This window comes from Leopardus geoffroyi, chromosome E1, assembly GCF_018350155.1.
Source record: "Leopardus geoffroyi isolate Oge1 chromosome E1, O.geoffroyi_Oge1_pat1.0, whole genome shotgun sequence".
In the NCBI taxonomy this organism is placed as follows: domain Eukaryota; kingdom Metazoa; phylum Chordata; class Mammalia; order Carnivora; family Felidae; genus Leopardus; species Leopardus geoffroyi.
This window is the reverse complement of record NC_059330.1, coordinates 7,849,494-7,875,202: the sequence shown is the minus strand read 5'-3', so window position 1 is coordinate 7,875,202 and position 25,709 is coordinate 7,849,494. Positions and strand designations below refer to the sequence as shown.

The window sequence follows — 25,709 nt, the reverse complement described above, 5'->3', positions numbered from 1 at the left end:
GTCACGTGATGTCTTGCCCTTGAGGGGTCTCCCTTGCTGGCTCGGGAGAGAAAGCTGCCACACTGTGAGCTGGTCTGTGCGGAAGTCCGGTGGCGTCAGGAAGGGTGGGGGGCCTCGAGCAATCGGGAGCCGCGCCATCGACGGGACCCCGATCCTACAACCACAGGAGGGGAATTCTGCCCACAACCTGACAGAGCTCACGGGGGTGCCAGACACCCCGGTGGCCCACGGAAACCGGAGACAGTAAATGTGCGTTGTTTTGAGCCGCAAGTTTGTGGGAGCTTGTCGGGCGGTAATGGAAGAGAAATGTACGCTACGAAAACATTTTTTTGGTCAGAAATTACCCACGCGTTCAGGATTACTCATTCGAGAACACGATACTGGGATTGGCGATGGGCCTGGTGTTGTCTGAGGAACTTGGGATCGGAGGTGAACCAACACAGAGAAAAATGGTGCCCGGATGCACTTGGCGCGTAGCGAGGAAAGGAGTGGGTGGGGGAGACAGACAACCCAAAATGCGGTAAATGAGCAGATGACACAGTGCATTCGGAAGCCCTGAGTGCTGTGGGGACAGTAGGACAGGTGCAGGGCCAGTGGCCGGCTAGTCCCGTGGCTGTCTGGAGAAGGAGAGTTCCGCGTGGAGGAACCGTCTAGCAAAGTGAACCCGGCCAGTGTGAAGGAGGCCATGTGGCTTGAGTACAAATGGAAAGGAGAGCGTACTAGGGAGTGAGGTCTGAAGGGTCCTGGGGTGTTAATCACGTAGGGCCTGGTGGGCCATTGACCCTGAGTGCGGGGTTGGGGAGGATCGCAGTAGGAGGTCAAGCGGAGCTCATTTAAAATAATCTCTCCAGGGGCACCAGGGTGGCTTGGTCCGTTAAGTGTCTGATTCTTGATTGCGGCTCAAGTCGTGATCTCATGGTTTGGGAGATCGAGCCCTGCCGTCTCCTCCTCTCCACCCGTCCTACACACAGTCTCTCAAAAGAAATAAGTAAACTTGAAAAAAAAAAAAAAAAGGAAAGTGATCTCTCCAGCGGAGGTGATAAAATAGACCACGAAGCGGGGCAAGGTTGGAAGCCAGCTGTGGGAGCCACTCCCGCCCGAGACGCCGGTGACCCGTGCAGACAGTGAGAGGTGGCCGGACCCTGGCTACATTCTGAAGCCATAGTGGGCAGGACTTTCAGAGGAATTGGACACGGGGGACGAGAGAAAGAGGGGAGGCCGTGAAGATCTTGGCTGAGCAGCCGGACGACAAAGCTGCTGTCACCCGAGATGTGGACGCTCTGGGTGGGAAGACGTGGGGGGGGGGGGCAGGATCAGGAGCCTAGTGGGGCGTGCTGAGGCTGCCGTGTCTCTTAAGACACCTAAATGGAAGTGCCCACCAGGCAGCTGGATAGACACATCCGGAATTAGCTGGAAGGGTCTAAGCTGGAGAGAGACCTTCAGAAGGTCACCAGTGAACAGCAGGTGTTTACAGCCGTGGGAACTGCCTGGGATCACAAGGGGGTGGGGCTGGGGGGGGGTAGGAAGGAGAAGAGAGTCAGAGACTGAAGGAGAAGCAGCGGCCCAGGCTGACAGCGGGCGCCCAGAGAAGGAGGAAGAAGCCAAGAGGAACCAGGAGCCAAGAGGAACAGAAAGCACACGGCTGGGTCCAATGCTGCTAAGAGGTCACGCAAGTCGAGGATGGAGAACTGCCCGCTGGGTGTGCAGCCACGCAGAGGTCACGGGCGACCTTGACACAGGCGGGCACAACAGAGCGGTGGGGGCGGAAGCCTGGACGGTGTAAGAGGTCGCGGGAGGGAGGTAATTGAAAACAGCCACGGACGGGACCACTCTCTCGAATTTTGCTGCAGAGGGGAGCAAAGAGACGGGAGAGCCGCCAGCCGAGGGAGTGAAATCGGGAGTGGGGGGGTTTTCGGTTTTGTGTTGTTTTGTTTTCCTTTTAAATGGGAGACAACGGCACGTTTGTGCGTTTGTGGAAAAGATCCCGCGGCGAATAAGGAATCCGGGTTGCAGGAAGGCGAGGGCAGCGTTTCTGGGAACAGATGCGGGGAGATCAGGTTAAATGCGCGCGCGGGGAGGGTCTGGTTTTAGGGGGAACGGCTCCTCCTGGAAGCCCGCCTGCCAACAGACTCCTGGGAGCAGATGCTGGGAGGTGGGTGATGAGTCAGACGTCGGTGGAAAGTCTCTTCGGATCGCTCCGCTTCTCTGGGGGGTCATCAGCTGAGAGAACAGGGGTGCGGCTGGGGGACAGAGGAGAACGTGGGGGCTGTGCAGCACAGAGGCGGTGAGGGGACCCAGGCGCATCCAGGCCGGGCTGAATCCCTTGACTGCGAGCTGCACTGAGGTCACCCTGCGTGACGGGCGTCCCCGTCCGGCCACCTTCAGCCGGCGGGATGCAGGCGTGGGCAGGCAGAAAGCCAGCTCTCAGCGGGGCTCAGGTGAGCTCCATCAAGGGCAAGGGCAGGAGCAGGCCAAGGTGTGGCTGCAGGTGACCGCTGGCTGGATGTCAACCAGGTGTGGCCGGAGCACCAGTCCTTCGTTTGAAGCCAGGCGGCCGGGGCACCCCAGCACCCGCTGGTCGTTCGAGGTCTGCCTGGATTTGAAGTGCTTCCCCGGAGCTTTGCACCTCAATGCACCACCTGACTCTCTCCATTCTCAGCCGATGCAAAGAAGCATCCTGTTGAAGCAGAACGGACTCTTGTGTTCCAGAAGCACAGAGGCCCTTGATCAGAGGCCGCCCGGGGAGCACGTCCACGCACGTCCACGCTTCCTGACCGTGACAGAGGACACTTTGGCCACTGGAACAAGAGCTATCGGACAGGGCCACCTGGGCTTTTCAGGGGATACGGTGGCAGGAGGCAGCATGAGACCCGTGGGCTGGCTTGGGAGCCCCGCTGCCCGGGCTGGCCATCCTGATGTCCCGCTGTGCCCACAGCCTGGCCTCCATCTTGGAGCAGATGTAGGGACCAGATGGCACCATGGTCACGACCGAGGGTGTGGATGTCGCTGGCCCTGCACCTCTCCGGCCACTGGTGCAGCCGGCCCTGAGAACCCAGCCACTGCCCCCACATACCCGCCTGGCTCCACCCCCCCCCCCCCCCCCCCACCGACCTCTCCTGAGACACAGCAGCTAATCGCAGATTAGAGTTTGGCTAATTCTTTCCTTCCCAGGCTGTCCGGCCTGGTGTGTGATAGCCAGTTGCACGAATACATGTGTTGGGGCCTTTGATCTCCCGGTACAATGACATAGATTTATCAAACGTTTGCCTCCTTCTGCCTCTTTGAAAGGCTGATTTATAGGACACAGTCTTTGCCTCCCTTCCTTTCTTGAAATATGAAGTGTTTGTGAATGGCCAAGGTAATATTTAATATCCTGCCAACCAGGCTTTCGCCCTTGCTAACACATGATCCACCCCCCCTTCCCCCCCCCCCCCCCCCCACCAAATGGCCCACATCTGTTTGGGCTCCTCTTTTTGACTAAACAATTAGCATTAAAATACCTCGCAGAGAATGCCGAGTGTCCCTTTCTAGCTGAGGGAGCAGGGACAATTCTGAGGGACAGGGCCACTGCCCGGGAAGCTGGGGTGCTACTTACACAGATGTTTTCCTTCTTCCTGAGGGCCGGGATTGTAGGGGGGGGGCGGGTAGCGGGTGCCCAGCAGGCCGGTGGCCCGGGGACGGAAATGCCTCGTCCTCTGCTCCCTGCAGATACCCAGACTCGGGTGGGGTGGGGTGGGGGGGGGGGGGTTGTGAAAAATGGCCCAGCTGGCTCATTTCTGGCTCTTGGATCAGGAAGCGTTTTCCCTAAAGGATTCCTAGGATAGCCAAGTGTCTTTCGAGCCACATCTTATTTAGAGATCAAGGTTGCGAAAGGTGAAAGGTACTGATTCAGGTGCTCTTTTCAGGGCCTGACCGGAGCTCGGAGGAAGGGCGGCTCTGCCTTCCCTGAGTAGGGGGCTGGCTTGGGAAATCTCAGGGGACGTGGCCGACGTGGTGCAAAGAGCAGGTACGGAAATGCCCGGGGGTTTCATCCCGCTAATGGCCTTGTGATAAAATTGACCTTAATCTGCACCTGCATATACGTATGCTCTTTCTTTCCGATGGCTCCCGGGCCACAGGCGTCAGAGGGTCAGGACAAGCATGCCAAGGGCAAAATCTTCAGCTTGTCACCTTGGTTATGGGTGGGAGGGTCTGTGGGTCTGCACAGCAGCCGGGCCCTGCCTACGCTGGGGACCCCTCCACAAGGCCTGGGGGTTCTTTCGTGGGGCTCCAGCCACAGGTCCACTTCCTCCATGCCCTGACCCCAAAGTCTCCCTGAGGACCAAACTCAAAGGTGTTTCCTGTTCCTCAACCCCCTTCCCACCACATTTCCCAAACCTTCATCGTGGGAGGGGATCACTGCCTCCCGTACCCGGGCTCTGATTGACTTGAACCAGGCTGAGTGGGTGAAGAATGTGCAAAAACCCTCAATCAGGTGAATTGGGGTCTCCTTCCTTCCTTCCATTTTTAAAAAAAATGTTTATTTGTTTTTGAGAGAGAGAGAGAGAGCCAGAGCATGAACAGGGGAGGAGCAGAGAGAGAGGGAGATACAGAATCCAAAGCAGGCTCCAGGCTCTGAGCTGTCAGCACAGAGCCTGACGCGGGGCTCGAACTCACAAACTGTGAGATCATGACGCAAGCTGAAGTCAGACGCTTAACCGACTGAGCCACCCAGGCGCCCCAGCATGCTTCCTTTCTTACTAGGTTTGAATGAGAAGCTGACTCCCAGCCACCAATTCCCCACTCCAGAGGTAACCACAGTTACTGGGTTTTTTTGTTGCTTTTGTTTTTTCATTTTCTAGAGAGGTCTTAGGCATGAGGGCAGCGATGTTTGACTGTTTTGTTCACTGCCGCACCCCCAGCACCTGGGGGTAGTAGTCAATAAATATCTGTGACTAAAAGAATGAATCATTTGTGCAAGAGGTTCCCACCTCTTAAGGGGAGAGAGCTTGCCCAGAGTGGTGTCACAGCAAAAAAACAAAGTGCCTCCTGGATGGAGCCGTGCCTGAAGCCAGCCTGCTTGTGGACTTTTCAACCACACGAACCAAGACATCTCTACTCTTAATTAGGCCTCTTTCAGCTGGGTTTCTGGCCACTTGCAGTTAGGAGCCCACACTGATACAAAGGCTGGTTAACGGTTATCTGATGAGGGCACGCTCTGCCAAGAGAGTAGCTGTGATTTTTTTCTAGCTCTGGGTAGATCATCTATAGTTTAGAGACGAATAACTGTCAAATGGCAGGTTGGGGGGTCTGAACAAATGAACTGGCTGGTGGGTTATTTAGATTAGAGAGCCTTAGGAGAGTGGAGGGGGGGAGGGGAGGGAGGAGCTCCTGTTCTAGAAGCTTTGGGGCAGAGGCACCGGAGGCAGGGGACATGCCAAGGCACATGGTCTTGAGCAAGCTGCTTCTTTTTTTTTTTTTTTTTTTTTTTTACATTTTTTTTTTTCAACGTTTATTCATTTTTGGGACAGAGAGAGACAGAGCATGAACGGGGGAGGGGCAGAGAGAGAGGGAGACACAGAATCGGAAACAGGCTCCAGGCTCTGAGCCATCAGCCCAGAGCCTGATGTGGGGCTCGAACTCACGGACCGCGAGATCGTGACCTGGCTGAAGTCGGACGCCTAACCGACTGCGCCACCCAGGCGCCCCAAGCAAGCTGCTTCTTATAGCACCTGGCCAAGAAGCTTCCTCTCGAGTGCCAGGCATCGGGGAGATGCCAGGCAGAGGCTCGGGGACGGGTGGGGGCAGCCTGGGTCCTCCACAGGAGATGAGACCAGCAGTCAAGGCCATCAGGGAACACAGGCAGAGGACGAGAAGGGAACCACGGAAGAGGGACTCCCTCCTCGGTGAACGGCATCACCTTGGCTCCCAAGCCGGGACCCTGGGATGTCCCCGATCTCCTTTCTGCCAATCACCCAGCCAGGCCTGCGGGTTCCCCTCCGCCCCTCCCCCTCCTCTGCCCGGATTCAGACGCGTTATCGTCAGCTGGTCTCCCCGGGTGTCCCAATCTACCTTCCACGCCATGGCCCGAATTTTTCGACACAAACCTGGCCAGGCGATCTTCCTGCACGCGGGGCCTTGCTCACCCTGGTGTCTGCGGGGAATGCCTTCGCTCTCGGGCTCTCCTCCCCTGCCACGGTCAGCCTGCCGACGATGGCTGACGCTGCATTGTTTCCTGAGCACAGAAACCCAGCTGGGAGGGTGCCTTGGTGCCAGTGTGCCCCATAAAGAAAAGGGGGTGTGAGCGGGGTGTGGAGAGGCGTAGGCTCAGTCTGGCTCAGATGTCCTTAGGAGACAGTGAGGGGTATGGCCAGACCGCCCTGTGATGGGCACAGAGCCTCGAAGACAGGATCAAAGAGTCCAACTAAGGGACGCAAAAACCAGGGTCGCAGAGAAGTCGGTGTGGAGAAGGCCCCGAAGGGGCTGAGCAGAGACGATCCCCCGGCAAGGTGGTGGGGCCCAGAGACCATCCAAGGACTCGGAGTCACAGGCTGGAGTGGCCCCGTGCCCCCCGCCCTGCCACCGCAGTCCTCCCGCCCTGCCAACCTCCAGAGTGAACTCGGGGAGGGGTCACGGACGATCCTGGCTCATCGCTTCGTCCCGCAGAAGGCCTGGCACGCAGCGCCCTTTGATAGTTATTTGCTCGGCGGAGAGAAGACTCCATGGCTGTTGAGTTAACCATCCCGTCTGAGGGTGGGCTGCCTCTCCCTCCCTTGATGCTTTCTTTGGGTTTGTGTTTGTGTGTTTCTCTTGCCGGATGCCTCTCGTCTTGCCCGATGCCTCTCGGACTGTTTGTCCCTCATTGCCTTGCTGTCTTGAGGTGTTTGGGGGCGGGGTGGGGTTACCTGTCCTCCTCCTGCCAGCTCCCACCTCCGTGCTGGGCTCTGCTTTGGCGACAGGAGCTGTCTGCTAAGAGCAGGGTTGGCAGGTGCCCCAGGCCGCAGTGACCACGGGCTGCTGTCTGTTGAGGACAGACTGGCTTTTGCCAAGACGCCGGTGCCCCACTTTCCCCCACGCGATCTGGGTGACCTGCCTTCTCGATCTTCTCTGTGCTCGGGGGCCCTCGTTCTCTCAGCTTGCACTTCCCAGGAGGGTCCCCCAGTTTATGAAGCGGGTGGGGGTCCGTTCATTTCAGCTGACCCCGGGATGCACGCTGGCGGTCGCATGCCAGAGGGTGTTAGCTGAGCTCACGGTTGCCGGGGATGAGTCAAAACAGTGACTTTCGGGAAAGGAGGTGAGCTAGATGCTAGATTCTCTGCTGATGTATCTGAAAAAGCCAAAAAAAAAAAAAAAAAAAAAAAAAAAGAGAGAGAGAGAGAGAGAGAGAGAGAGGGAGGGAGGGGCGGGAGAGAGAAACAGTGTCCAAGAAGTCAGCTTGCCTAAGGATGCTTTGCTGCTGCTCAGTGGTTAAGCCAAGAGAGCCCTGAAGATAAAGGAAATGGTAAAAATTCACCACAATTTGGAGAAGAAAGACCGAGCGAAATCAAGAAGAAATGACGGCAACTCCTCCTGGCTCAACTAGGCTGATTTTCTTCACGAAACAGAATGCCGCACCTGCCCCAGATTCCGTCACACGGGGCATGTGCTGGTCTATCCCCCGCCCCCCCCCCCAACTCAAGTGCGGGTCCTGGACCCTCCACCTCCAGCCACTCTCCTAAAGCCACTCATTCATTCCTTCTGTCACTGATGGAGCGTCTGCCCTGTCACCCCGGGTTTTAGGGGCTAGTGGCTACAGCGGTAAGAAACAATCCTGCCTTACTGGGGTTGTGGTCTAACGGGGCTGTTGGGGAAGCAGGTACATTTTACCGTAAACAGGTAAATACAACAGGCAGGTTGCATACTGATGGGCCCGATGGGAGACGGGCACAGCAGCAATGGTGGGGGCTGGGGCGGTGGTCCGACGTTAGAGAAGGCAAAGTCCAAACCAGAAGCTGCAAGCTGGTGGCAGCAGAGGAGGTGAGCGGTGGCCAGAGCCAGCGGACGTCTTCCGGCCAGTGGCCTCCGTGACGGAGCTCAGGGGGTGGTGACCTAAGCTGGGCCGGTCACAGCGCAAGCTCAGGGAGGTCAGGTGGCGTCTCCGATGATCCGCGATGGCGTGGCGGGCCCAGAGACTGCGGAACAGGACCCGGATCGGGAAGTGAGGGCCAGAGGCTCTTTGATCCAGAAACATCTCTCAGCATCTTCTGTTTGGTCGGCAAACTGTGGCCCAAAGACGCTGGAACACTGTATTGTGCCCACCATGAGGTCTATTATATTTGAGTTTCCAACGAAGAAGAGGCTTCTGCCTCTACTCTGGGCAGCTTGGCAGGTATCAACTTACCTGTGGTTTGACAGCGTCTGGGGAAAAACCAAGAGCGGCCTGCCAAGCGTCCACGGCCATTGCTGGACCTGTTTAATTTCCACCTGCCTTCGACGCCTGGTTGGTTAATACCACTGATCCTACCAGAAGGAGGAAGTGTGCCCGAGACGCAGACGCAGAGCTTTGGGGTAATCACTGGCTGGCCTCTGATTCCCAAGAGAGAACCAACAAGGCCTCTTCTAGACTTTGCTCTTCATTCAAGTCAAACGAGGTGTTCTCGTGGGAACCCGAGCACGTCACCGGAAGGGCCAAGTGGGCATTTCCGGCAGTCAGTGACAAGTGTCCAGTCGCCCGGAGCGTGTCGGGGAGGCGGGGAGAGGCGGGTGTCAGAGACCCCCGGCTCCAGCAGAAACAGAGGAGTGAGCCTCCTGTCACACCAGGGTCAGCAAGCCTACTGGGCCAGACAGAGCCTGCTTCATGTCTGAAAAGAAAAGCTGATCCCGGGGGCAAGCAAAGCCAATTCCCCTAACAGCCTTCGGGGACATGTGGTTTTATCCTGGTAACTGATACAGTGGCTTTCCTGAAATAAAAGGAAGTGGGTCCAGCCTGCCCAGAGTCAGAAGTAATATTATGCTAAGAATTGTGCTTTTAAAGAAGCACATTCAGGGGCGCCTGGGTGGCTCAGTCGGTTAAGTGGCCGACTTCGGCTCAGGTCGTGATCTCGTGGTCCGTGAGTTCGAGCCCCTCATCGGGCTCTGTGCGGACAGCTCAGAGCCTGGAGCCTGTTTCAGATTCTGTGTCTCCCTCTCTCTGACCCTCCCCTGTTCATGCTCTATCTCTCCCTGTCTCAAAAAGAAATAAAACGTTAAAAAAAAAAAATTGAATTCAGGGGCCAGATGTGTCCATTTTCCTTTTCACTCGTAAGCTGTGTTGTAGAATAAGGGGCCTCCCTGTGAAACCCCGTTTGGTAGCTCAAGCCCCTCCTCCCGCACGTGCGGCCCCCGGGCCTCCCCCCTGCACTTACAACCGAGTGGCCTGAAGGACCATCAGTGAAAACTGATTAGTCCAGGTAGCATGTCCCGGGCTGTCGCTCCAGGAGGCCGCTAATTCCACGCACCGGGCGGGAGGCGTTCCAAGAAAGGACCTGTAGCTGCTTAGTACATTAGGGGATCGCCAGCGGAAGCAAACACAGGTTTTTAATTTTTACTTAACTTTGAGTCCCATGAGGCCATGCTACGCACATGTGCCTGGTGATGCCCCAAGAGCGCTGCAGCGTGGACATGACTTCCCGAAGATACCCCATTAAAGGACATGCTTCACGCACCTGGGGAATGCTGATGAGCATTCCTTCGGAAAGGTGGTCAAGGTCAGAGGCTGTAGCAGGTGTGAAGAAACGAGGTGCCCCAGGAGTCCAGGTGAGCGAGTGACATCCTGGCCTGGGGAAAGGGGGTGGCCACGGGAGCTTGAAATCCACGTTCCACACCAGGATATACGGCACCGGGCTTTGGGGAGCTGGTGGGGTCACCTGAGAACAGGGTGCCTTCAGGGAGGTGGGGGACATGAAGGGAAGTTCTCACGTGGAAGGTCCCTGGAGAGAAGTCTGGGTCTGAGCGTTGACAAGCTGTGACTTCATTTGCCGCTCAGATAGATGGTGCACTGGCCACTGACCTTTTCCGAGCAGGAGAACGACAGGTCTGGGAGCCCTGGAGGATGATGTCTGTGGTGCTGGTTTCGTAGGAAGAAGGGAGAGGCTGGGTGTTTCCAAGCTGAAGGTAGGGGAAGGGCGGGCGGGTCATGGCCCTTCTTCTTTTATTAGTAATAAGCATGCTCATTATTGTTTCGGGTGTACAGGTATAAAAGAATCCAACGCGCTTCCTTCCACCACCTTGGGACAGAAATACGGATCGCCCTCCAACCCCTGCTCGCTCATAAAAGCGAGTCGAGTGTTAGCAATTCTGCCAGGCCCCGTGTCAACTCGGTACAAGGCGATCAAATACACGACATCACGCCCACTGCTGTTCTCACCTACTGGTTTATTGCAGCAGGAGAGAATGGAGGCATTTTACAAACCCGAGGGCTGCAACAGGGTGTAGACGTTCTTTGCAGACATTGCTATGCCACGCTCCCCACAGGAAAGGACCCGGATACAGCCGGGAGGTAATACCGCACAGAAGTAGAAACGGGGGTCACATGTTCTCGGCAGTCGCTTTAGACAATTTTGAGAACGGGCAGGCTGCAGTGACCGTTTAAAACGTCACCTTAAACACTCTGCACAATGAATCCCAGCAGGGCCCCCACAGACTGAGCAAGGAAAACACCCCGTTAAGCATCGAGACCTTCAGGCAAGTGGGGTTCGACAGCGGACAAGGACCATATGTAAAGGACGGACGGACGGAAGGGACCACACGTGCCTGGCTACAGGTTAGCTCGCACAACTCCCAGGACGGACGCATCCCCGCCCAGAGTCGGACCCGAGCTTCTGGCCACCGGATGTATGGACGCTGATTTCTGAGTTCAGAAGATCCCGGGAGAGAACGGCGTTTCCCACTGAAGGGACGCGAACATGAGCTCTGTGGCTGGCTAGACCTACTCACATTTTTGTTTGTTTGTTTGTTTGTTTTCCCTTCTCCATCGGCCTTGAGAAGCCGCGCAGCAAACCGGCGGCTGATGGGGGACACGAAGGGGTCAGAGCCCGCCGGATGGCTGGTATGAAGTCTAGCGCCACCCTTCCAGAAAGAAAACGCTTCAGACACCTCCTGTATTTTCAAGTGAACTATATAAAGATGCCTTTGATTCCTTGGAGTTTTTGAAATGCTGATACGTAACGGGGGTGGACCAGGCGCTGGCAGTCCCGTCTGGGGTCCCCTAGGCAACCGTTTGGAATTCTCCCTTCGCGATGGGCCGGCAGCACACCCTTCGGGTTCTATTATTGTTTGGGGGAGTATGCGGTTGAGAATATATGTGAGAAAGCTGGACCGGGGGCCCTGGCTCTTTCACGGGGAGGGCCGGCAGGGCGCACTTCCTCCGACGTGGCCCTCCGGGGACCTGAGGACACAGAAACTTCAGACCGAGTACTCCTGATCAACGGGTCTGGTCACCAGGGAGCATTCCGACTGGCGGGCCGGGAGTGTGTGTGTGTGTGTTTGTCTGCGAGTGTGTGAGTGCGTGTGTGTGTGGCTAGAAAAGAAAGACGTGGACCTGTACCTCCCTGCAAAGAAGAAAATCAATGGGGAGGGGGCCGTCGGGGGTTAGAGGAAGAAATCTACAAAGACTCTTAAAGAGAAAAATACTCTCTCTGTATTATTAATCACCTGAGCCAACCCATTTCTCATTTGGGGCGCATCTTGGATGCTACCATTAAAAAAAACGTCGCGTGATCACGGAGCATCAAATCATTTTACAATCTCCTACTAAACCGGGCAATTTCCCTTCTCCGCTTCTAGAATTGACAAAATATTCTGGTCTCACCGCAAAGGACCAAAAAAAAAAAAAAAAAAAAAAAAGTGCGTCTCCCTGTACGTTTTTTTGTTTTTGTTTCCCCACGCGCCCATGTGGGGTCAACCCCGAGGCTCCCCCCCGGCACAAGTCGCCCCTGGCGGCCGCTTGCAGGTGAGCATGAGCAGCAGAAACAGGGGCAGGTGCCAGAGGCTGCAGAAGAACAGCTTCCGGGAGCTCTTCCGGTCTGCGTCGACGTAGAACCGGAAGCCGAGGTAGGAAAAATACAGGTTGATGGGGAGGGAGATGGCGGGGAATGTCCACGTGGTGACGTCCAGGACGGGGGCGGCGGCGGACAGTCCGATCAAGGCCAGGCAGTGGCGCAGGGCGACGCGCCGGCACAGGGCCGGGTGGGTGACCGACATCATGCAGTAGCCGCCGCGGGAGTAGTCTTCACGGAGGCCCCAGCTCAGGGCGTTGAAGTGGGGGAACTGCCAGGAGTAGAGGATCCCTCCCAGGAGAAACGCTCCTGTGTGCGGGTTGAGGGGAAAAGGGGAAGCAAGACATGCTGTCATCAGAGGCTTACAAAGGCATCGCTGCCTCTCGCCCACAAAGCCCTTCTGGCCCCAAGGTGGCCCCTCCGGATGTCACCCGGATCTCAGAGTCTCTGCCCGTCCCTGTTCTCGCCTCCACCTTGTCCAGGCCTGGCATCGGGGGACAAGTCCGGGGGAGGGGGTAACTTCACACTCTCCAAGATTCCCCGCCCCCCCCCCACCCCCGCCCCGCACCCCCACCGCGGGGCACTGGGCATCTGTGGCTCCCGTCCACCCAGCGCCCACCGTGCGTCCCAGCATCGCGACAACCAGAGGCCCCCTACACCGGTGGGACCTCTGTGCAGGGGGCTTGGGGGAGGCAGAGGCGGTCTCCTCGATCAGGCCCCTCCCCAGGGTGCCTGGCGGCTCCCTGCTCGCAGTGATGGAGCTGAACGTATCCCCAGCCCCCGCGCTGAGCATCCTGGCTTTTGTCCCTGTCCTGGCTGCGTCACTGAGCACAGCCAGGGCTCCCAGGGCAGTGTCTGGCATATTCCACGGGCCGGCGCCATGTGACAGGCAGGAGGTACGAAGACGGCATGTGTCACATAGATGGAGTGACATAAAGGAACACGGTCCCCTGAGCAGAACGGGAGCCTGTGTGTGGCTGGGCAGCTTTTCAACGAGGACGTATTAGTATCGCGAGCACCATTTAGCCCCTTTGTCTGGAACAGGGCCTCCCCTCCCCCACAGCGGTGGGATGAAGGCCGCCGCTCACCGGGCACCTATGGGGAGCCTTTCACACAGTTTACCTCATTTAATCCTGACAGAGGATGTTAGGTAGGGTTCGTGCCCCTTAGCGAACCATCACAGATCAGATGATGTTAGGTTTTACAAAAGGAGGTGACAGGAGGAAGCAGAACGAGCCCGTGTGCTGTGAAGACAGCCCCCACGAGTCAGGCAGCCCACTCCCGCGCAGGCGACTCACTGTTCACTTACTCCCGCAGAAAGTGCTAACTGAGCGCCTACTAAGTGGCGAGCACCGTGCCGGGCGCCGGGGAGCACAAATCCACCCCTCCGGAAGGCGGCTCGCCATCGAGGCATTCATCAAGAGCCACACTACTGAGTCTGCGTCGCCACCCCACTGCGGTGCGGAAGTCCGTGTGATGAGGACACAGAACGAGACCCAGTGGAGGCAGGCAGAGAAGGCCTCTCAGAGGAGGGGGTGTCTGGGCTGAGTTCTGTGGGACAGGTGACCTAGTCCCGTGAGGGCTGGCGGAGGAAGAAGTGGTCACGAAGGGGCCGGAAGACGAGGTGTAGACGAGGTATTACAAGGAGATGAGAACACGCGTTAGGATTCACCCAGCTGTCTATTGAAAGGAAAAGAGGTCAGCTGGACTGTAAGATAACTGAAAAAACGTATCAAAATCAGAAAAGGGAAGCTAGTGTGGCTGGAGGGACAGGCAGGGCGCGCCACCCCCAACTCAGTGGGGTGTGCCTTCCAAGCACTGGCTTGATCCCCAAAGCAACAGAAAGCCATGGAGACAGGGGAACACGTTTCAGCGTGTGTGTGTGTGTGTGTGTGTGTGTGTGTGTGTGTGAGCACCTGTGCGTGTGCAGGGGGCGTGAGGAAAGGGCATCAGTGTCACTTGGCCAATTTGAGAGAGAACACGCTGGCGGGGCCCAGAGCAGGCACGGAAGGTTCCATCGGGGGCTGAGGAAATGAGAGGGGACGGGTGTTGCGGTCAAGGTGGTGACAGTGGGAGGAAAGAGGGACTTGAGAGGGTTTTAGGAGGCCAAGTGGCAGGGAGTGAGTGTAGAGTAAATAAGGAGGGGAAGGAGAGGGCACCCCCTTGGTTTAGGGGCCCACGGAGACGCCAGCCATTCTATGAGATGAAAAACGGGGAAGGCTCAGAGAACAGCCCAGTGACCTGGGATGTGTTCACCCTGACACGCCTCTGGGACACCCACATGGCAACCAGGCAGTCGTGAAGAGGGGCCTGAGCTAGGATACGTCTCTGGGAGCTACTCACACCTGCATCTACCACTGGCTCAACCCCGGCGTGTAGTCATCCATCGTTTCTGCTTCCTGCTTGAATGCAAAATTCCTTAAGGGAATGGCCATTTGCCTTTTCCGTCGCCTCTCGGGAGCAGAATACGGAAAGCGCTCGATGCCGCTGCAGTGGAGGGTCCCCAGAGGCATCAGTGGGAGCTCACGTGTACCAAGAAAGGCTTTCCTAAAAGCCACCCGGCATTGGTGTGTTTCAGCACTGATCCGTGAGCCCACGGGGCAAACCACCCTCGGTGCCTTGTTCCCGACACCGAAGTGCCCCCCTGGGGGTCCCCCGCTGAGAGAGCTGAGGGCTCGCTCACCCACTCACTGTGTCACCTGCCCTGGCCGGCAGCATCCCGCACAGAGAGGCTGAAATTCTGTCACCACAGTCCTATTTCAGGTAATGAGGATCTACTGAGCGCCCTCCACCTGCCCCCCCGTCTGTGGGAATGTTCAGAGAAGGAGAGGGTGGATGCTACCGCTGAAACACAACCCGGCAGGAGAGAAGGCGGTTTAAAGAATTCAGAATCATTCAGAAACCCAGGCTGGGGCTCTAAGGTCCTGAAGGGCCCCTGGTGTGCACATGCCAAAGAGGATCAGAAGGAATGAGCCCTTCTTTTAATCTCTTATCTGTATTCCTCAACAGCGTGGGCTGCAGAGGGACAAAGGCGGCGGGCTTTCCCGTCCCCTAAAAGACAGAGTGGTGATTTTTTTTTTTTTTTTTACTCCTATTGTTCTGGGCAGAAACTCGCCCATTTCTGCATTGAGTGTTAGGGGGCAGTTGCAGCATCTCGAGTAGAGCTTGTGTGGGTGCAGACCGCAGGGCAAGGGGACCTGCTCTCGGACCCAATCACAGTTCCTCGTGGGCTCCGTCAGTCAGTCAGTTCCCCTCCGACCTTCAAATATAAGGAAGCAACGGAGACTTGATGGGAGCGTCCCCATTTCAGCTGCCAAATCCCTCAAATCCCCTTTAACCTTCTCTACAAATAACATGATACATATATGGCAGTTCAGGTAAACACGCTCCCATTTTCACGCTAACAATGGAAGCGGCCACTACGCGTGGAATCCACTCACTTGGTGACCAGATGGCGGGCGTCCACCGCAGGCCAGGCGCCATTCTAGATGCAAGGCCAAGCCCTGCTCGAAGTCTGGAGGGAGGGCCAGACATAAACCCGTGTGACAGTGATGGGCGCTATTCAGAGAACAGGGGGGACACGCTGGGGGCAACTGGGCACTGACGGCTCAGGGACGGTCTTCCCAAAGGCGACATCTGCGGCAAGGCCCAACTAAGTGGAAGGTGCACCGCATCGGGTCCTGCGAAGGGTCGCTTTGGGTAGGTTTCTGGCACGGTGTGGAGGCCGCGGCCAGAGGCAAGGAGCTAAAGCACGGGGCTGGGCCCCGCGGGCACCTGCAGACCGGGTCAGGTGTCATGGGGGGGATGGGGGTGGCAGACACCGATCCCTGTGCCCAGGTGGGGACGCTGGGACACACCCCGGAGAGTGCGCTCATGGTGGATGCATGAAGCGCTCGACTCTCGGCCATCTGAAGTTTGAGGTGCCTCCAAGCCATTCCAGTTAAATGCTCCGCGGCTGTCACATGCCAGGCACTGGGGGGAGGAACTCTGTCTCTCTCTCTCTCTCTCACGCTCACGACAACCTCTTACAGATGAGAAGATTCGTGAACGTGCCCGACCCAGGGGTCTTCAGCATGACTGGCACCTCCTTTTATTTATTTATGTAAAGTTTTAACTTATTTATTTTGGGGGGGTGGAGGGGCAGAGAGGGAGGGAGACAGAGAATCCCAAGCAGGCTCTGAGCGGCCAGCGCAGAGCCGGGCACGGGGCTCGAACCCACCAACTGTGAGATCGCGAACTGGAGCCAACACCGGGAGTCGGACGCCTAACCGACCGGGTCGCCCAGGTGCCCCAAGCAGCACCTTCTGTTAGCTGCTGCCCCTACAGGGGACATACAAGGACTGCTAGGGGGTGGCTGCAGGGTGCCAATGTAAAGGCTGACACTGCAGAACAGGCAGCGGGTTTGCTGGAAGGAAAAAGGGCATTTGCTGGTTTCTTAGGGGGTCCCGGGACCTTAAAAAAAATAGTTTGCTTCCATTAGAGACAGACGATATTGGCCTTGCCCGGGAGTATCCCTGGGGAACTGGAAAGGACAGAAGGGAAGGCTGGATGCCTCCTCTGTGTGCTGATGGAAAGGCAGATCATAAAGGGACCAGTAAAGAGGGGGTGCTGGTGGCTCCTCAGGGACTTGGGGACCCTGTGAGGTCCTGGCCATCACGTACGTGGAGTAGCCCACCCCGGCTCAGCCCGGGACGGGGCTCAGCCCCAAAGGGTCTGAGCAGATTACAGGCTGCAGTGAGGACAGCCGGGGCCCAGGGGGAAGCGGACAAGGCTGAGACGCTGAGAAGGGAAAGCAGCGGTGACGGAGAATGGGGCGGGGGAATCGGGGAAATCCTAGCTGTTCTGCTGAGGAGCTGCCTCAGCCAGGAAACCAGACTGGAAAGGGTTAAGATGATCAGGCCCCCGGTGTGGGCTCCTGCCTCTCTCAAAAGCCCTCTCTTTTTTGTGTGCCCACTGGAGTATTCTGTTTTGCTCAATATGCATTTTCGGTTATGCTTCTGCTTAAAATAACATAATTAAAAAAATCATTTTCATAAGAGAGTAGCATGCTGCTTTTCTGTGCGAGAGGAAATTGGGTGTGGGTTTGGCTCATGTCACAAATGAAAGAGCTTTAGAAATCACAGCTTAGCCTTAATGGATCATAATCAGAAAACCACCACCCCCACAAGCTTCTACTCGATGGGCTGTGTGCAACTGCCTCTCCTCGTAGGAAAGATGTAAAACAAATTGCTCTCTTCATCAAGATAAGGTGACCCCGGAGCAGGAAGGCTTGGATTAGTTCTGGGGCTGTGGTGGAGCCCACCTTCCTTGTGGGGTAAACACGGGAGCGCTCCGTTTACTGACTCAAAGGCCTCACCTCAGTGCCACCCACCCCCAGAGCCATCTGTTTGTACTGGGCCTATCTTCTGGGACACCGGAAATTTGCAGCGGGCCCGCTGTGGGACAGGCGTGGTCTGTTCTCCAGGCCCCTCTTCCGGAGTCTGGCCGCGGAGGGGGACGGCACAAAGGGGGAGTGCTGCCTCTGGAGGTCACCTTAGGTGGAGTGCTTGTGGGCAACGCACAGGAGGAAGGCCCATGTCAGCCTCGGAGAGATCAGGGAAGGCTTCCTGGAAGAAGTGAGTTGCAAACTGGGATCAGAGGATGGTCTCTGAGTTCCGATCCACTCACACAAGCCACGCCTTTTCTGCTTCTTTCAGATGTGTTTTCTCAGTTTCCTGCCCCACTCTGTAGAGTCTTTGAAGCAAATGTTTGTTGGTCTATGAATGCATAAAATACTGAAAATCTAGGACATAGGTGGTGTATCTGTGGGTATGGTTCTCTGGAGGGCAGCAACCTCCTGGGATCACGACACCACAATCCCAGCTCAAAGGCAACTCGACAGAATGTCCAGGTGTCCAGGACATTACTTATTTTCCTCCATATACAGAAAATGGGAGAACAGCACATACATCGGGCAGGCCGTGTACGTGTGCAAAGGGCCAGAGAGAAGCCTTATCTCGTGGCACCCTGCTCTGACTGGGGGGGGCATATTAATATACTAACAGCAGGTGGGGCAAGGCTAACTAATGTCTTCCTAGTGACCCTTTGCAAATACAGTAAAACCTTGGTTTGCAAGCCTAATTCGTTCCGGAAACATGCTTGTAATCCAAAACACTCGTGTATCAAAGCGCATTTCAAAACCACTGGCTCTGTTTGTGATCACGCGACATTCGGCGTCATGAACCACTCGCGTTGCAAGGCATCACTCTTTGATCAAGTTAAAACTTATTGGAAATGTTTGCTCGTCCTGTAGAACGCTCGCAGAACAAGCTACTCGCGACCCAAGGTTTTGCTGCACATGCATTTTAAAACCCTCTCAAAACACCTGCATACCAAATGAGGGGGACCTCACTCATTGTCCCCTCTGCTCGGGCTCGAGAAACAGCCTTGTCCACGGCACACGTCCATCATTTTGTTGGCAAACAAAGCCAAGGCGATCGCGGCCGAATGGTTTCCCAAGAGGTGGGAGACAAAAATCTTCAAGTTGGAGCTCTGAGTCCCCGAACGTGCTCTCTTCGGAAACAAAATTCCTTTGGGGATGGAGTTCAATGGTTTCAGCTTGCTTTCTGGGCTGCCCAGTGGGCCCACATTCATCCCCTTCCCACCTCCACCCACACCCATTCACTGTCATTCACCGCCCAGCCAGGGCCTCGAAAAGGACAAAGAAACAGCTCCCGTGAACCCCGTGCTGGGTTTGGGAGGTCTTCCTTCCTCGGGACAACAGGCTCCCTCTCACCTTGGCCCTTGGCGGCCGGTCTGTTCTACTACTGGTTGTGTTTGTGCTTTCAGGGTTACGTGGTGATGTAAACTGGGGGCGAGCTAGGGGGAGGAGAGCAAAACCTAAAGCTTCATGAGCACAGATTCCGAAGCCTTTCTTTTGAGGGCCGACACAAAGGGGCCTGTGAAACAGGTCGGCTTCCACAGTGTAAGCCACCGTGCACCCACCGGGCACCGTGTCAACCAGAGGCTGCCCTTCCAAAGCCATTTTGTTCATCTCCCTCAGGAAGGCACTGGCCCTGTCCCCGAACAGCTGTGACCGTGATCAACTGGTCAACCCAGCACAACTGATCTTGAGACTCAACTTCCCTGGCTGTACCAATTGGCTGGCCTCCAATTAGACCGTCTGTCTTGGGTCTAGCAACGTATTTCTAGTACATTCTTTCTCAGCCTTTTGCGTTTTCTGTCTTTGAAGAGAATAGGGCTCTGATATTGTTTGGTTTGCTAATATTCCCATGAAGACGTTCCTTGTTCACCCTGTCTTTAAAAATATCATTTGTCGGGGCACCTAGGGGGCTCAGTTGGTTAAGCGTCCGACTTCAGCTCAGGTCACGATCTCGCAGTTCGCGAGTTTGAGCCCCAAGTCGGGCTCTGTGCTGACGGCGCGGAGCCTGGAGCCTGCTTCGGATTCTGTGTCTCCCTCTCTCTCTACCCCTCTCTCACTCACGCTCTGTCTCTCTCTCTCTTTCTCTCCCCCTCTCAAAAATAAATAAACAATAAAAAAAATTAAAAATATCATCTGTCTTGGGGCGCCTGAGTGGCTCAGTCAGTTGAGCATCCGACTCCTGACTTCTCCTTGGGTCATGATCTCCCACTTTGTGAGTTTAAGCCCAGCATCTGGCTCTGCACTGACAGTGTGGAGCCTGCTTGGAATTCTCTTTCCCTCTCTCTCTCTCTGCCCCTCTCCTCTCCTCTCCCTCTCTTTCTCTCAGAATAAATAGAAATAAACTTAAAAAAATAAACTTAAAAAAAAATCATTTGTTAATGCGACCTCTGAGACTAGTTATGGAAAAACCTCACACCAGATGAACACAGACACTCATTTTCAAGTTTGATTTCAGACCAGGACGTTCCAGGACATCTCTTGAAGTGTTTGGGTTCGGCAGTGCCAGGTACTTAATACGCCCTCAATAAATATTTGTTGAATGAGTGAGGGAATAAATTCCCCCCTTTCCTAGTCTATTTTCTCATCCTGGAATAAAGGAGGTACATAAAGTGAAACAGTACTTAACATTTTGTAGTTTACCAGCTGAGGCTAAAAAAAAAAAAACAAAAACGCAATCTCTTTTTTTTTTGTTACTAAAACCATCCATCTGCCAAATGTCACCTCCTGATAAGAGCCTCGGGCTGAGTCCTCATTTGTAACTGAATGTTGGCTGACATAATTAATGTTTACCACACAACAACATTTGAATTACAAACCAAAGGCAATTTACTCATCAACTCTACGCAGAGCAGAGCAGAGCAGAGCAGAGCAGAGCAGAGCGGGTCACCCTGGCCCGGTCCACCGAAGTCCCGAAGTCCCAAGACCCGGGATTTAGTCACGTTTGGGAAAACAGAATCTGAGCCTTTCTAAGAAATGGCGGAGACGGGGAGGGAGAGGTGGCTTTGGCAAGGAGGAGGGGAAGGTACTTTAGAGGCCTGGAAGATAAACGAAGTCGTCCCTGGAGGTAAACACAGTGGAGGGGCCTAATGCTTGTGGCTCCAGGCCCGCTGGGAGGGTGGCTGTCTGCTGAGGGCACTTATCTGCAGCGCCATCTCCGCGCCCCCCCCCCCCCAAGCGCACCCCTTCGCTGGGGTCCCCCAGCAGGTCACTTCTCTCACTACCTTCCTGCCACACCCGGGGCCACAAAGCGGCCCTCTCCTTTGGCCTTCCGGAGTTTTTGCGGTAAGCATTTTTAATGCGTTTTAATAGCAGTTAAGGTAAAAAAAATAAATAAATACATGAATAAGAAAAGGCAAAGTAATTAGGTAGGGAGACAAGGCCTAACCCCAAATCTCAGAGGGGACACGGTCGCAGGTAAAACCCCATTACGATGCTGACCTTTGCTGAGATCAACATGGCTTTCGAAGCTAGCAGTTTCCAGCCGGAAACGTCTCAGCCATGAAACAGCAAATATCAAGAACTAACACTGTTTTAGCGTTCCCCATTTCCACACACTGATCTGTCCAATTCCCCCGTCACCCCGCGTCCCGCTACGCCTCGCCAGGTGCTGGGTTAGACAAGGGGCAGGCCAGACCCACACGCTTTGCACCCACAACACCACCGGGGTATCCGAAACGAGAAAAATTCCGTTTTCTCTGATAACAACAACAACAACAACAACAACAACAACAACAAGAAAGCGGTTGTGGGGGGGCGGGGGGGGGGGAAGACCAGAATCCCATGTGATGTCCTCAGGTTTCTTTCAGCTCTTCGGTCTTGGCTGGAGGAGGGACGGCAGGTTGATCTCTTGGGCGCTCAGGCCCTCTGGAGGTCTTAATTGGCCCCGTAGCCACTACAGGAACCACAAAAAGATGTAGACGCTGGGAAGGGGGGAAAGGACTTTGGAACACTGACATGTCCTCAGTCCACGAGCCGTCTGGGATGCGAATCGTGTTTTGCGCAACAGCTCCTTATTTTATCTTTCTTCTCAACTAGACAGGTCCTGAGGCAGTAGAAATTCCCACCTCCCCCGCCCCCTTCCGGGGCCTGCCTGCCTCCTTCTGGGGCCCAGGAAGGGGCCTCTAGGGAGGTTCACGTGGTCAGGGGGACTGAGGGACCCCGATGTTCGTGCTGGGTCTTCGAGGTCCTGCCGGAGGAGCCGGGGAAAGGACCAAGGAACGGAATCCGTCCAGTGGACTCTGCCTCCCTGCAAACACGGCCCCGGCATCCACACACCCTCCCCCCCCCCCCCCCCCCCCCCCCGGCAGGCTGGCAGGTGTCACAACATGTCACAAGGAGGATGACCGGCTTGAGGCTTCACTAGATACTTGCAGGGTGAAATGTGACTAGGGAAGGGTGGAGGCCAGGCTTGGGACAGTAGAGACCCCCACCAGAGAGGCGCAGGGGTGGGGGGACGGAAGGGCACGCAGGCTTGGAAGGAGGACAGGCGGGCTCGGCAATGCGCTGCCTTCCGGCACCACGGGAGAACGCACCTGCGGCACGGGCAAATAATCCTGAACTTGGGGCCCTTGCCCCTCTCCTGCTTAACCTACAAGGGCCTTGACTGCCTTTCAATACAGTCCCCGTCAGGCAGCTCATCTCAGATCACGGCCCCCACCCCACGCTGTCCGGCTTCAGCTCCCGTGCCTACAAATTCCTGTGCACGCTCTTCCCTCTCCTCGAAAAGCCCTTCCCTCTTTGAGAGAGCGGTCTCGTCCTCACTCAGAAGGTCCTCTGCTCCAAAGCCCTCTTGGGCCCGTCTGGGGAGGTTAGGAGAACGCACAGGCCTCTGAAGACCTCTTTCTTGCTCAAGCTCTAACAGCTCAGTCAGTTATTTGACACCTGCCCGCCTCTCCCTGAAGATGCTGAGACACGCTTTCTGTGAAGACGGGGCCTGGGTTTTAGGGATTTTTGTATCCCTCGGTACCCAGCGCACAGTAGGTCCTCACAGACACCTGCCCCAGGAAGAAAGCTGATCAGCGGAGTGGGTGGTCTCCCAGACCCTCTTACATCTTCCTCCCCTCCGGCCTCCCCTTCCTTCCTGTCCCTGCGGTTCAGTGGAGTACATCAAAGACTTCTCCATCCATACACTTCTCCAACACGATCTCTCTTTGGAGGTCCAAAGACAAAATGATTTGGAGATACTGCAGGAGGGAAACGTTTGGGGCCACTTTTCTCCCAGCAGGGCTGTTTCAAGCAAACGTGTCCCCTAAGAGAAGAACCCGGATGGGAGACACAACCTCCGCGGGTGATACGGACGACACCCTGAGTGCAGCTCCAATAATGCCATCTGCCCCTACCCTTTGCCCATGTCCCTAGGAATTTCCGAGGTATTCTGACAGCCAGAGCTCTCTCTCTGGTTCTGTCTTTTCAGACTAGTGGCTCAGAAAGCGGTCCCTAGAGCAGGGGCACTGGCATCACTAGGCAGCGTGTTAGAAGTGCAAATTCTCAGGCCCTACACCAGACCTACTGAACCAGAAACTACAGGGGCAGGGCCCAGGAATCTGGGTTTTATTTAGCGAGCCTGCCTGGTGATTCTGATGCACACTCAAATTTGAGAACCACTGTTTTAGACTCTGGTGAGACCACAGGTGCAGTCTCCCATGATGCCCTAGTATTCAAAGCACAAACTCACCAGGAAGATGGAACACAGGTTCACAAGGACATCAACGTGTCCCCATAGGCAGAACTGACTAAACGCGCTTTTGCGAGGATGGAAATGCTCAGTGCCATCAATATGGCAGCTACTGCCTCGTGTGGCTGTGAGCATTTGAAATAGGGCTACAGGGACTTAAAAACTGAAGGTTTAAACTGATTTAGTTTAAGCTCAAAGTTAAACAGCCACACGTGGCTAGTAGGTACTATTCTAGAAGGTGACAAGACTGTATATATAGTCACATTCAACCTAGTGGCTAAAATCCCAGCAATAGAAATGCTGAAACTACAGTCTTGCAGACTCTGCCTTATTTCTTTCTTTTTAATGTTTATTTATTCTTGAGAGAGAGACACACACACACAGAATCAGAAGCAGGCTCCAGGCTCCGAGCCGTCAGCACAGAGCCCGACGCGAGGCTCGAACTCACGAGCAGTGAGATCGTGACCTGATGAGCCCAAGTCAGACGCTTAACCCACTGAGCCACCCAGGTGCCCCGTGACTCTGCCTTATTTCTTTGACTACTTCTGGCTAAATTTACCGTCCCTTGCACATGGCTGAGGCCCAATAAATATTTGGCAGTTGACCCAGGGTTAACCTAGTTTTGTCTGTAAAATGGAAGCTACTGATTGATTGACTGATTCATTCATTCATTCATTCGATGTAATCAAAGATTTGCTGTTGATGTCAAGTTTGCTCTATCAAATTCATGTTTCAAAACTTTTCTGGAAGCAGTTGAAGGCATCACACAAAGTAACCTTCTTTCCGTAAATCTGATAAGACGTTAGGTATACGACTGGACCTGTGGGTGAATCAGAATTCTGGGGGCAGTAACCCATGTTGTGGTTGTGTGCCCCACAATGCGTTTTCAGGATTTGAAGAAAAAGAACATAATACAAGGCAACTGCTAGACGAACTTCTCCTTGTGGTGACACAAATCTGTTTCGGCTGCACTGCTTTATGCCAGGGGTCCGTTCAGGCAGTGATGGGTCTCTTTTCGTGAGATAAGCATGCATTTTTGCCCTGCAACCTAAAACAAAGTATAGCCTGGCCCTTCGCTCTGTCTCACTAATGAATTTATACACGCGATTAAATGTGGATTACAGAAAAACGTGTTTTAAAAAGGTTTTTTTAAAAAAATTTATTTTAAATATGACTATTGGCAGTTCAGCTAAATCCATACTGTCCCTGAACAAATCCAGGCTCCTAGCCGAATGCACACTCTAAGTGGGAAGACTGTTGCAAAGTTCTTTCTCTCTCTGGCCTCTGGGGATGCAACTCCAGAGAACATTGAGGCCCAAAGTCCTCTGAAGGAAACCACCTGGGAGTACAACAAAAGCCGCTAGCAAGAATCTGGGTGACCAAAAGACGACAGAAGCGACCAAGTTCTGCACCGCCGTGGACTGCCCTGCCCCCATCGACCTCCAGGGGTTATCTGTCCCTGTAGATAGTAATACTTAACCCCGACCGTGGCTCTGTCTGGGATTTCCCAGAGAGAAAAGGTAGTTTTTGGGGGCCTTGTTCCTTTTTTTTTTTTTTTTTTAACTTATTTTATTTATTTATTTTGAGAGAGAGAGGTAAGGAAGGGCAGGGAGAGAGAGGGAGAGAGAGAATCCCAAGCAGGCTCCACACTGTTAGCACAGAGCCCGACACAGGGCTCGAACTCACGAACTGTGAGATCATGACCTGAGCTGAAATCAAGAGTCGGACGCTCAACCGACTGAGCCACCCAGGTGCCCCCTGGGGGCCCTGTTCCTTTAGGCTGGGTGTGAGGAACCCATGTAAGGTCCTGGCACTCTGGAAGGGTGTGGGGCTGTCTCCTTCAGGCAGGCAGGTGACTTGGAGCACAGTGCTGCAGTGTGGGGGGTCTCTTTCAAGGGCCCCAACTCAAATGTCTGGGCGATCACTAGAAAGGTTCGGAGGGGTACAGGAGGGGAGAGGAGAGTGGGGTGAGGGGAGATGGAAGGTTCCAGGCAGGGTCAAGACTGGGGCTCCAGGCAGAACCAGGAGGGGGACTCTGACCAGGAATTTGGTGGTAAGCAGGTGTGTTCTCTAAATATAAACTGCAAACGAGGGGGAAAATTCAGACACCATCTAGTCTGGAGATGTCAGACCCATGCTTCCCTCCGTCCCCACCTACGCTCAAGATGGCCATCACTAACACCGGACCCAAGGCCAGGCGCTCTGTCCACCAAGCCCAGAGGCAAGCTCACTGTGGGCAGAACAACAGCCAGGTAACAATTATGAATTGCTCAGAGTTGCCAGACCGATAAAAATCTCATGATTTTTGAGATTATTTTCTTGATCTGCATGAATCCGTCTACTGTACAAATGAGGAATACTTAGCAAGAACTCACTTACTCCTCACGACAGCTCCGTGAGAAGGGACCACGGGCGAGATTGAGGAGACGGTAGCATAAAGAAGTCTAGAACATTCGTGTCAAGTCTAGAACTAGCCACTTGGGTGGTTCAGTCGGTTAAGCATCCAACTTCGGCTCAGGTCACGATCTCACGGTTTGTGGGTTCGAGCCCCACGTCAGGTTCTGTGCTGACAGCTCGGAGCCTGGAGCCTGCTTCCGATTCCGTGTCTCCCTCTCTCTCT

General features: G+C 55.0%; 1 protein-coding gene across 1 annotated transcript in view; it reads right to left on the bottom strand.

The window, feature by feature from the left end:
• Positions 1 to 10,351: 10,351 nt before the first annotated feature.
• The window catches only part of LOC123603039 (protoheme IX farnesyltransferase, mitochondrial), a 136,864-nt gene continuing 121,506 nt past the window's right edge, over positions 10,352 to 25,709 (bottom strand). Inside the window, exon 7 of the mRNA XM_045487422.1 lies at positions 10,352 to 12,302. Coding sequence (XP_045343378.1) covers positions 11,896 to 12,302 — 407 coding nt within the window. The 3' untranslated portion in view covers positions 10,352 to 11,895. The remainder of the gene's footprint in view (positions 12,303 to 25,709) is intronic.